Genomic DNA, 12,958 nt, shown 5'->3' with positions numbered 1-12,958 from the left:
TAAAGAGCTTCACAGACAATAAAAAGCTAAAGGAGTTGACCACCACCAAAACAGTATTACATGAAATGTTGAAGGGCATTCTTTAAGATGAGAAAGAAGGAACAGGAGGAGGAGGAGGAGAAAAAATATGAATATAAAATGGCAATAAATACATAAATCTATCAACAATTGAATCTAAAAATAAAAATAAATGAATAAGGAATCTAATGAACAAAATAAACTGATGAATAAAATAGAACCAGAGGCAATGGAAATATGGAACAATGACGAATCTCAGAGGGAAGGGAGTTGGAGGGGGTGCAGAAAGAGATTAACCAAAGGTCTGATATGCATTGCCTATGGACACAGACAATAGGGTGGTGAAGGCTGGAACTGGGTGGAGGGGGGCAGTAGGGGATAAAAGGGAGACATCTGCAATACTCTCAACAATAAAGGTTTTTAAAAATAAGAAATAAAATAAAATCCTTAGGATGGAGGAACCAGTGCACTCTCCCTCCCATGCCTTTCCCCTCTCTCTCCACCCAGGCACATTACCATTAGCTTCCTCACTCCCAAGCTCCAAGAACTCTTCATTTGCCTAACTTGTTTCCTAAGCTCATTTCTTCTAGGAATTACTTTTTCTAACTCTGTAATTTCCTCAATAAATGTTCTCTTACAGTTTTGCATCTTGCTCTGAATTCTTTCCTAGCCAGAACCCAATCACTGAGGATGCTGAACCTAGTTTTGGTCTGACCCCCTGGGTCAGACACCTGGTGCCATTCCTGCTGCCTACAACACATCTAGATGAGCAGCAATTGATTCTTTGGCTGTTTTTGCTCTTTAATATCTAATACTTTGAAAGATTACCATATTTCCTGGATTTTGGCCCTTTTATGTTTGTAGAAGCCTTCTTTTTAAAAATATATATATTTTATTGATTTTTTTATAGAGTGGAAGGGAGAGGGATAGAGAACTAGAAATATCAATGAGAGAGAAACATTGATCAGCTGCCTCCTGCACACCCCGCACTGGGGATGTGCACGCAACCAAGGTACATGCCCTTGACCAGAATCGAACCTGGGACCCTTGAGTCCACAGGCCAACCCTCTATCCACTGAGCCAAACCGGTTAGGGCTTTCTTTCTTTCTTTTTTTTAAAATTTTATTGTTTAAGGTATTACAAATAGTAGTACATCTCTCTCTCTCTCTCTTTTTTTTTTTCTCCACTGACCTCCCCCACCCTCCCCTACCTGCCGGCACTTGCCCTTGTCCCCCCACCCCCAGTGTCTTGAGTCTGTTGGTTGTGCTTATATGCATGCATACAAGTCCTTCGGTTGATCTCTTACCCCCGCCCCCCCACAACCTGCCCCTACCTTCCCACTATAGTTTGACAGTCGGTTAAATGCTTCTTTGCCTCTATTTTTGTTCAACACTTTGTAATATTCTTTATTATCCATAAATGAGTGAGATCATGTGGTATTTATCTTTCACTGACTGGCTTATTTCACTTAGCATAATGCTCTCCAGATCCTTCCATGCTGTTGCAAATGGTAAGAATTCCATCTTTTTTACAGCAGCATAGTATTCCATTGTATAGATGTACCACAGTTTTCTAATCCATTCATCTGCTGATGGGCATTTAGGCTGTTTCCAAATCTTAGCTATTGTAAATTGCACTGCTATGAACATAGGGGTGCATATATCCTTTCTGATTGGTGTTTCTGTTTTCTTGGGATATATTCCTAGAAGTGGTATTGCTGGGTCAAATGGCAGTTCCATTTTTAATTTTTTGAGGAAACGCCATACTATTTTCCACAGTGGCTGCACCAGTCTGCATTCCCACCAGCAGTGAAGAAGGGTTCCTTTTTCTCCACATCCTCTCCAGCACTTGTCATTTGTTGATTTGTTGATGATAGCCGTTCTGACAGGTGTGAGATGGTACCTCATTGTTGGTTTGATTTGCATCTCTCGGATGATTAGTGACTTTGAGCATGTCTTCATGTGTCTCTTGGCTTTCTGAATGTCCTCTTTCAAAAAGTGTCTATTTAGGTCTTTTGCCCATTTTTTGATTGGATTGTTTATCTTCCTTTAGTTAAGTTGTATGAGTTCCTTGTAAATGTTGGAGATTAAACCCTTATCGGTGATAACATTGGCAAATATGTTCTCCCATGCAGTGGGCTTTCTTGTTTTGTTGATGATTTCTTTTGCTCTGCAAAAGCTTTTTATTTTGATGTAGTCCCATTTGTTTATTTTCTCTTTACTTTCCATTGCCCTAGGAGCTGTATCGGTAAAGATATTGCTATGACAAATGTCTGCTATTTTGTTGCGTATGGCTTCTTCTAAGATTTTTATGGTTTCCCATCTTACGTTTAAGTCCTTTATCCATTTTGAGTTTATTTTTGTGTATGGTGTAAGTTGGTGGTCTAGTTTCATTTTTTTGCAAGTATCTGTCCAGTTTTCCCAACACCATTTATTGAAGAGACTGTCTTGTCTCCATTGTATGCTCTTGCCTCCTTTGTCAAATATTAATTGAGCATAAAGGCTTCTGTCGATTTCTGGGTTCTCTGTTCTGTTCCACTGGTCTATATGTCTGTTTTTGTGCCAGTACCAAGCAGTTTTGAGAATCGTGGTGTAAAAGCCTTTCTTATATGCCTGTTTGATAAAGTAATTGGAGTGTGCTAATATGCATTACTATACAATGTATAAAACATTCTAAGATATATTTCTCAAAGTGGTTTTAATACAGTTGGGATTTTTTTCTTAATAGAGAAGCAAGTATGTTAGAGTGCCCATGTAATTATTCCACACGACCAAAACAATGATGTTAGTTGTAGCTCTTTATTTTGCGAGTGTCTACAAAAGAACAGTGCATTTGTGCATGTGCCGCTTGCTGTCTCACGTTTTCTTTTTTCCTCTGTCTGTCACAGTTCTTTACCTTTAAAATCTGATAATATCTTACCTTATAATAGACAAATATGCAAATTGACCGTACCTTCGCTACGCCCAAGCCACGCCCATCAACCACGCCCACCAGGAAACCGTTGCAGGGACGTTGGGGTGTGGCGGAGCCCAAGGCCGGGAAAGCCTCGGGGCGGAGGCTTTCCCGGCCTTGAGCACCAGCGGGGAGCCTGCAAGGATCGCAGGAAACCACTGGGGGTCGGCTCCTGCGATCCTTAGCAGGGATGTTGGGTGCGGCCGAGCCCAAGGCCACTGCCCGCTTGGCCCCGACCCTGAAAAAGGCAGAAGGCGGTGGCCACAGCCAAGGCCTGGGTCCCCGGTGCCGGCAGAAAACTGGTGCAGGCAGCCAGGTGAATGAAGGTCTATTGCACGAATCTTCGTGCAAACGGGCTACTAGTACAGTTAATAAAGAACACTTGGACATTTTATCTGGTTTCCAAAATTCCAAAGATTTAAGCTCCCAGTGTATTATCTTGATTGTTTTTATTCTATGAAGATTGAAAAAAAAAATCCAGTAAGTGCTCATTATGTACCTACCTTCTGCCAAACACAAAATGATCAGTTTTGAAGTACGAAGGGATTTTTATGATACTTAGTATTGACTGGTGAGTGCTTTCTTGGCTTAGTGCGACTCTGTAAGAAATGGACTTCTCATTCTCTTGCTGGATAACTGTTCCAAATGCAAGAGGGGGAAATAAATTATCTGGCATATGGGAATGGGGGGAAGGGAAGGAGAGTTTCATATTTTCCTAGTCCCTTAAGCACCCATAAAGCATTACCAAATTACCGGGAGGCCTTGGTTCATTGTAATAGCCTCAAGGGCTGTGCTAGTGTTGGGACCGGATTACTCTTTGAGATTTTCAAGTACTGAAGTCCACATTTACAGTGGCTGTTAGAGTCCTATCCCTAACCTTGAGCTCCCACTTGAATCTAAAATCACATATCCTGCCTGGCCGGTGTGGCTCAGTAGTTGACTCTTGACTTATGAACTAGGAGGTCATGGTTGGATTCCGGTCAGGTCACATATCTGGGTTATGGGTTCAATCTGCAGGAGGGAGCATGCAGGATGCAGCCAATAGATGTTTCTCTCATCAATGATGTATCTTTCCTTCTCCCTTCCTTTCTGAAATTAACAAACATATATTAAAAAATAAAATAGAAAAAAAAACAAAATTTTAAAAAATAAATAATTAAAATAAAATAAAACCACATATCCCTACATATTTCTCAGGAAATCATCCAATACAGTTGGTGTGTAAAGGTTTCTCATAAGCATAATTTCCATTTTATTTTTATTTTTTAAAATATATTTTATTGATTTATTTTTTAACAGAGAGGAAGGGAGAGGCATAGAGAGTTAGAAACATCAATGAGAGAGAAACATCGATTCAGCTGCCTCCTGCACACCCCCTACTGGGTATGTGCCCACAACCAAGGTACATGCCCTTGACCGGAATCGAACCTGGGACCCTTCAGTCTGCAGGCTGACACTCTATCCACTGAGCCAAAAAACGGTTAGGGTATAATTTCCATTTTAGAGTTAGCATATTTGAATAAATAATTAATTAAACTTAAACTTACTTTAGGCCTAGCTGGTTTGGCTCAGTGGATAGAGCGTCAGCCTGAAGACTGAAGTTTCTTGGGTTCAATTCTGGTCAAGAGCACGTGTCAGGTTGCAGGCTCGATCCCCAGTAGGGGGCATGCAGGAGGCAGCTGATCAATGATTCTCTCTCATCATTGATGTTTCTATCTCTCCCTCTCTCTTCCCCTCTGAAATCAATTAAAAAAATATTTTTAAAAAGTATTACTTTAGGCCCTGGCCAGGTTAACTCAGTTGGTTAGAGCATCATCCCGATATGCCAAGGTTGCAGGTTCAATCTCTCATCAGGGCACATACAAGAAGCAATCAATTAGGGGTTGAGGTATGGTGGAGGGCATGGAGGGGATAAATGGTGATAGAAAAATTAAACTTAAAAAGGTGCAACAAATGAATGCATAAATAAGTGGAACAACAAATAAATGTTTCTTTCCCTCTATCTAAATTTTTAAAAAAGGTAACTTTGGAAAACAAGTGTGCTTGAGTGTATGTGAAAAATTTCATGTGCCTCAGATTACAGTTTAATAGAAGTTTGATGTAGTGAAAAATATTCAGATTATAGATATTGTTCATGAATTATTTTAAGGTAGCTAATATACACATAGTATGATTTATTTTTAGTTGAATAACATAAATATTACAGTTCCTTGAAACAATCCATATAAAGAGAAAAGCAAAAACAAATCTTAAATTTATTTAGTGTTTTCTCCAAGAATCTCCCGGTGCTTTTAAACTATCACATAATTATTGTAGAAAGCCAAGCAGTGTTAGTTTTAAATAACTCTCACCCTATTCCTTTTTCCATAACATTAAATGACCATAATCATGGGGGAAATAAGTTAACTGATAAACACTGAATGCCATCACAGCATTATTGATGTAACGCAGCTGTAAATCATGCTAGCTATTTCTAAGAATCTGTCCAATGGGGCGCGAAACATTAACCTGCTCTAGAACACTTTAGAGTTATTGTTGCCACACTCAATATGGAGGGCAAGTCACACTGCGAAGTAGTTCACCTCCTCAGGCCTGTCCCGCCTCTCCTCTTTCTGATTGGAAGACATATTCCACCCTGGAAGTCCTCTGGGACACTATTGGCCAGTTGTCCAATCTGTCCTGTGTCATCGCTTTGCTCTTTAGAACAAGTAAACAAACAAGTATTGCTCAAGAGGAGTGCTTGAGCTATTCTCAGAAAGAATTCAGGCAGGAAGATCTTGCAGTTGACACCCAATAGGTGCAGTCTGTGGGAGTGTCTTCGCTGGTTCCTGGGAGGTTTTGCGAAAGAGGCTCTGTATTAGAATGCTTCCTCTCCCTGCCAAGCTCTGCCTCCGGGGTTCAACTTTAGAAATCAACAAACTAGTGCATACAGGAAAGCCATGGCAAATCATTCAGAGAACCTAACATTATTTCTTAAATGAGTGGATAACAACGGATGGCACTGGGGAACATCCCAAAGGTTTGGCTGTGGTTGTTGTTGTTGTTTGCTTGTTTAATTCTAAATACATTTCAATGGATTGTTTTTCCGGCTTTTGCCCATACAGTATATGCGACTGTTAAGGGATGCAACTGTTCAGACTCTTGTTTTAAACCGTGGACCTCTTGTTTAGCCTATGAATGTTTTCCCGTCACCCTGACTGTGCTGGGCAATGGGTAAGATGACATTTTTCACATCTAACAGCATGCATCAAGTAAACATGGTTTACTACTTTCAGGGACTTTCAGGCAACCAACTGAAAAATGCCCTGCCCTGTATTCTACTTATTTCCTTAGATGTTATCAGTTCTCACTAACAAAGAGTTCATTGTTGTCATATTAAAACAAATGATCTCTTCTATCTAGGTTTTCCTTATTTTAGCATGCATGAACCCCCCCCCCCCCCTTAGTGTTCTTTGTAAAGGATACAAGTTCTGTATGGGGGATTGTAAAATTGTTCAAAGACATATAATGCTTTCAGCATTCAACATGTAAAAATTCTCTGCTATATTCAAAGTCTTTCCCTTCTGACTCCTTTACCCCAACATGGATTACCCAAGCTCTCACAGCTGTCTTTTTCTTTCTGTTCTGATGGTCTGCACCAGTTCAATCCTTCAACATCTTTGTGAATTATTATACACAGCCTTCCTGCTGTAAAGGATATATAGGCGTATCTTTTACTTGCATAATTCAAATTATGAACACAGAATAGTTTAACCATTCTATTAAAGATGAAAATTTGAGCAAATTAATTTGTACATTTTAATATACTCTTAGCTCCCCTAGAATAAAAATATATTTTATTAATAGGGCCTAGTAGGGGATAGATATATTCCTTTAAAACTGACTGAGATGTAACAGTGCCAAGGATCATGCTTTAGAATCTATGGATCCACACAGAACATAGCACATAGGCTAGTCAGGCATTCTGTAAATTTTTATTATATTATTTGGTACATTGCTGAGATATTTCCTAGCTTGGATGGTGATGGTGATGATGATAGCCCAACAGTCTTTTCTATGTCTGTTTGGTTCACATTCTACCCTGTTTAACCGTTTAGCCAGTTTGTTTGTTCTTTTTTTTTCATTCAACAAACATTTAGTCAGTAAACATTCATTGATTGCATGAAGGGTTAGTACATCTGTCATGTTGCGAGGGTTACATCTAGTAAAGCCAAAGTAAGCAAGTGTTTACAATAAAAACAATATGATGGTGCTGTAATAAAGGGATCATCCTTCCTAGAAGGGGGTACCATTAGAAGACAAGAAGGAAGGGGGTTGGATTTAATGGCACAGACTGGAGAGATTGGACTTCCTGGCAGAGGAGACAGCTTGAGCAAAGTGACAGAGATGTGACAAGACATGGTGAGTTTTGGCCAAGGAATCTGGTGGCACTGATTGAAAGATGTGTGTGGGGAATGAGGAGGCTAGGCTGGTAGGATAGGACCAGATAGTGAGCTATTTTGTGTGATGTAATAGGAGTCAATGGGCCCACTAAGTACTTTTAAATAGGTGAGTGATGGGATGAGTCTGCTTTTACTTATGTTACTGTTTGAAGGAAGCCAGTTCTGGCAACTACAGAGGATGGATGGAAAAACCTTCTAGATACAGGTAGGTAAATTTGGTGTTATTTTTCATATATATATATATATATATATATATATATATATATATATTGGATAATGTATATATTTTTTATTGATTTAGAAGGGAGAGAAAGAAACATCAATGATTAGAGAGAATCATCATTCGGCTGTCTCCTACTGGGGATTGAGCCCGAAACCCGGGCATATGCTCTGACTGGGAACTGAACCATGACCTCCTGGTTCATAGGTTGACACTCAACCACTGAGCCACACTGGCCGGCCAGGCATCAGTGGCATTCTTAAGACAGGGCTCAGGAGTGGAGCCTCAGGCCCACACCCAAGGCCACGTGTCTGGCCTGCGGAGTGAGGGGAGAGGACACAGGTCTCTGTGCAAAACTCTCTCCTCTATCACAGCTCGTGGGATCAAAACTAAGGTCACCGTCGTGGGGAATGGGACATCCTGTGCTGCTGATGAAAGGACGTAGCAGCTTATCAGTGTTATTTCTGACCAAGGTGTTGTTTTTCAGTTGTGTAGACCTGAGATGGTAAAAATTTGAACTAAGGCACTGCTATTTTTTGTCAAAAGATGCACTTCCCCATTTATGGGATTCTGTGGACGAGGGTAGACTGCCCTCTTTTCTGCTTAGAGATTTCCTTATGGAGGTGGTGGTGGATAGCCTGGAATTTGTGGAGGTTGGGCCCAGGGAAACTGGCAGATTAGTCTTTTCTATTAGATAAGCAAGACCCCACACCAGACCAGAAACACTGCGTTTGCCAGTGGATTCTTAGCTTCCATTTAGATTCTGGGCAACTCCTCCAGCACTTCAGGGCATTGAAGTAAGTCTTGATCAGAAAGGAGTTGTAGAGCTGCTATGATAGCATCCGTGCCCCTGGCTTTCCTCTCTGACGACAATAACAGTTTCTTGTTATGAGTTATTTAAGGTGAAGCTACTGTCAAGAGCTAGCTTTACAGAGTCTCTAGAACACACGTGCCCTGGAGCACAGTAAACAAGGTAACAAGATCACTGACAGATGACAAAGGATTTATCACCTAGCATGATTTCTCCCTTTCATTGTAATAAGGGCAGAAACGAGTGAATGTTAGTTTTTAGATAAAAGAGCTGGCAGGCACAATTTAGGGTTCTATTTGGCTTCTAGAGCTTTAACAGTTGGCATTGATTCCATCTGTCACTTAATCACGCCTTCTGTGAGCAGCAGTCCTGGGGGTCATTTGGAGCTTTCCTTGCGGTGGGAGGGGGTCCTGGGGGGGAAGGATTGTCCTTGGGGAATCCTGGGGGCCACTCCTTGGGGCTCTCCTCAGGGGGAGGTCCTAGCGGTTCTAGTGGGGGGTGCGTGGGGCCCTCAGAGAGGGTCCTGGAGGGATTCATGAGAGAGGGGGGGGGGTTCTTTGGGGGTTCTCTGGACCGTCCTGGGGAGGGTTTCCCGGAGGATCATCCGAGTCGTGGGCGGAGGGGGGGGGGATGTCCTCCGGGGGATCCTTAGGGTTCAGCCCTCAAACGCGGCAACACGCCCTTTTGCTGCCCACACTCACGTCTTTAGTCGGGAAGGGGCGGCCGTCGTGCGTTTGTGGGTGACCTTCTTTTCCCGTGCAAGCTCCGCGAGGGGAACAGGAGGCCCTCAGACCTCAGTTGAGTCGAGGCCAGAGCCGCCAAGGAAGGGGTCGCCGGCCTTCTCGGAGGGGGCCCGGCGGATCACCCACCCCAGCAGGCGGGGCTTCCCGGGGCGGGGCCTCTGCAGGTCCCCCGTGGGGGCGGGGCCGAGACGAGGCGGGGGCGTGGCTAGGTTTTCCGACTGGGGCGGGGGCTGGGCTCTGATGGGCGGGACTAGGCCTGGGGTCCTGGCTGCGCTCAGCCGCGGGGCGGGGCCGGCTGACAGCGGCGCAGGCGCAGGCCCGGCGGCGGCGGCCGTTACTCCGACAGGCATGGCGGTGTGTGCTCGGCTGTGTGGCGTGGGCCCTTCGCGGGGGTGCCGGCGTCGCCAGCAGCGCCGGGACCCGGCCGAGACGGCGGCGGCCGACAGCGAGCCGGACACGGACCTGGAAGAGGAGCGCATCGAGGCGGGCGCGGCGGAGCTGGGCAGTGAGTGGAGCGGCCGGAGCTCGAGCCCTTCGCCACCCCCGCGCTGCTCGCTGCTGGAGCTGCCTCCCGAGCTGCTGGTGGAGATCTTCGCCTCGCTACCCGGCACGGACCTGCCCAGCCTGGCCCAGGTCTGCACCAAGTTCTGTCGCATCCTGCACAACGACACCATCTGGAGACGGCGCTGCCGGGAGGGTGAGTGCACGCGGGGGTCCGGGCCTGGCGGGGGCTCGGGGCGGAGGTCAGGGCGTGGGGAAGGGTTCGGGGATTGGGAGGGTGCTCGGAGATCCGGGTGGCAGGTGTACAGGCCTGGAAGGGATCTGAGGTCCCCAAGGGCCCTGGATAGGGACCTGCCATAGTCGGGGGCCTCATGAGCAGGGTGGACTCGGGGGTCTCGGCTTCGCACGGGCCCTAGATGGAGACCTGCCACAGATCGGGGAGCACCAAGGGGCGGTTCTGGTTGTGTGTGTGTGTGTGGGGGGGGGGGGGGAGGGTGACGGGGGAAGGGTCCTGCCACAGATCCGGGGCGCGGGGGCGGGCGAGAAGCGTTCTCCGTGGGCACTGGGGTGCTCGGAGAGGGATGAGGGATCTCCCAGCTGCGGGAACTGGACGCCCCGGAGCCAAGGGAAGTGACGCGAGCTGGGGGTGAGCTGGGGGTCCCTGTAGGGGTCCCTGGAGGTTTAGGCCAGGTAGTAATGTGACATCTGCAGGCGCAACTCCTTGTCCCCAGCCCTTTGGGCGCGGGGTGGGGGTGAGAAGCAGAGGAGAGCGATCAAGGTGGGCTTGAGGAGGTGCGGAACAGAGCGGGTGTTTGGAGGTTCTTCTGAGAAAAGGACTGGTCTGTGGACAGGTGGGTGGAGCTGGATAGTGCTGGAGTGGTTGCTGTCTCCCTCAGGGATGCTGGTGGCTTCAGTGAGGGTAGCGAGTAGTTTTGTAACATATCCCAGGAGGAAGGTTTACTTAATCCAGAGTGCAAGGCCCTCTGCGTTTAAACCTTAACAAATCTTTGATGTTCAATAAGCTCTCATATATTGGTAAACAGGATAGGTAAGAAAAGATCTGAACAACGCAGAACAGCAAAAGAATGAAAGTAAGAATCATCAGGGAGCATTTGAGATCTTACTGCCTGGCATATGTCATCAGCTTGGCTCAAATAAACTTTTTTTTTTTTTTAAGGTAAGAATCATCAGAGCCCCTACAATAAAAAATAAACCCTTAAAATTTTGGAAAACATCTCTCCATATACACATGTAGAGTCATGTACATGTTTTTACTTAAATGAGATCATACTCTGTAAATTACCTTAGAGACAGTTTAGCATAAAAGAGCTTCATACTATTCCCCTGCATACATGTGCCACAGACTAACTAGTTCCTTACTGATAGACTTAAATTTGCAATGTTCCCTGGTCATAAACAGTGCTACCAGGATTGCCTGTGTGCATTTCTTGGATTTTATGAGACATACAAGCACCTTTTAGAACTTCGGAGGTTATCTTCTTAGTGTGTACTTCCCAAAGTGGGATTACAGGTAGTAGGTTAGCACATTGATAACACCTTAGCTACCCATTGCCCAGCTGTTGGAATTTGCACCCCCAAGAAGGCTACATGAGAAGGCTTCCTTTCTCACATCCTCCCCAGCAAGGGGACCAGCTAGTCGATGACTCTCTCCTGTAAACCTCAATGGCTAAGACTCCGGATTTGTAGTGATCAGGGCAGGCTCTGTGTATCTGCTGAGCGATCCTGGGCATGCTGCTTCACCTGCCCAAGTATTAGTGGGAAGTACTGTCCCGGAGGGTCATTTTGGGGGTTAAATAAGATGATACATATGAAGCCCTCACCCTCTAAATGGTGGGTGTTTAATTATGCTTCATGGCTATTTAAAAAAATATTTTTTTTTATTGATTTGGAGAGAGAGACAGAGAGAGAGAGAGAGAAATGAATCAGTGGCTTCCTATATGCACCCCGACTGGGATCATACCTGTAACCTGGATATGTGTCCAGATCGGAAATTGAACCCGAAACCTTTTGGTGTACAGGACTACGCTCCAACCAACTGAGCCACACTGGCGCTTTGTGCTGGTTCATTCTTTGAAGAGGCCATACTTAAAAAAAAAAAAATTTATTGATTTTTTTCAGCGAGGAAGGGAGGGGGATAAAGAATTAGAAACGTTGATGAGAGAGAAAAATCGGTCAGCTGCCTCCTGCACACCCCCTACTGGGGATGTGCCCACAACCAAGGTACATGCCCCTTGACCGGAATCAAACCTGGGACCCTTCAGTCTGCAGGCTGATGCTCTATCCACTGAGCCAAACTGGTTAAGGCAAGGCCACACTTTGGTTCCTTCACTTATTTTTTTTCATTATACCCAGTATGACAGTAAACAATCTCATATATGTTTCTTTGGACACAGATAAGTTTGAAAATTTTTCTAAAGAATATTAGTATATCCAGAAGCAATGTTGCCGGGCAGTGGGCTTTGAGATTTGCAGGTTTTGTTTTTTTAGATTCGAAGTTTTACTAGATACTGTCCAGTTATTTCCTGGAATGATTTTACCTATTTACACACTAGGAAAGTCACAAAATATAAAATACAAATGCCCAATATGCATTATCACAAAATAGCTGCCTTTTGCGGATCAGGTTATCTCATTTAACCCAATATCTGCTGGATTTTCTCTAATGTGAATGATTTGTCTTTAAAATGTGTGCCACGCTGGGTGAGAAGTAGCATCTCAGCTTAATTTGCATATGCCTGATAACTAGTAAGGATGCACATTTCAGAAATAAAGTTATTGGAAATTTGGATTTTTTTTACTTGCTTATCCTTAATCCTTGCCCTCTTTTTCTGTTGTTATTTTTCTTATTGACTTGTGGGTTTTATTAATTTAGTCTGGGTAGAGTTCTGTTTAATATATTACAGAACATTTTCTATGAAAATGGTTGATAGTTAGGTCTTTGGTTTCACTATTTCATTCTCATAGCTTTAATTTCCAGCTTATTTAGGTCAATAAATGGACAATCCTATAGGTGTCTCCAAGAGTTAGTATAATTGTGATTGGATTTATATGTAAGACTAGAGGCCTGGTGCATGAAATTCGTGCAGTGTGTGTGTGTGTGTGTGTGTGTGTGTGTGTGTGTAATCCCCTCAGCCCAGCCTGCACCCTCTCCAATCCAGGACCCCTTGGGGGATGTCCAACTGCTGGTTTAGGCCTGATCCCGGGGATTGGGCCTAAATCGACAGTCGGACATCCCTCTCACAATCCTGGA

General features: G+C 44.4%; 1 protein-coding gene across 3 annotated transcripts in view; it reads left to right on the top strand.

Moving 5' to 3' along the window:
- The first annotated feature begins 9,455 nt into the window (after positions 1-9,455).
- The window catches only part of FBXO31 (F-box protein 31), a 42,899-nt gene continuing 39,396 nt past the window's right edge, over positions 9,456-12,958 (top strand). For 2 of the 3 annotated variants that reach the window (XM_079759932.1, XM_079759930.1), the window contains exon 1: positions 9,456-9,883. In XM_079759932.1, the coding sequence (XP_079616058.1) occupies positions 9,535-9,883 (349 nt within the window). In that variant the 5' untranslated portion in view covers positions 9,456-9,534. The remainder of the gene's footprint in view (positions 9,884-12,958) is intronic. The other variant, XM_079759931.1, reaches the window with a different exon arrangement.

The sequence above is a fragment of the Cnephaeus nilssonii genome (genome assembly GCF_951640355.1).
Source record: "Cnephaeus nilssonii genome assembly, chromosome: 20".
Lineage (NCBI taxonomy): Eukaryota > Metazoa > Chordata > Mammalia > Chiroptera > Vespertilionidae > Cnephaeus > Cnephaeus nilssonii.
The sequence above is the reverse complement of the archived record's forward strand: the minus strand, read 5'-3'. Positions and strand labels throughout refer to the sequence as shown.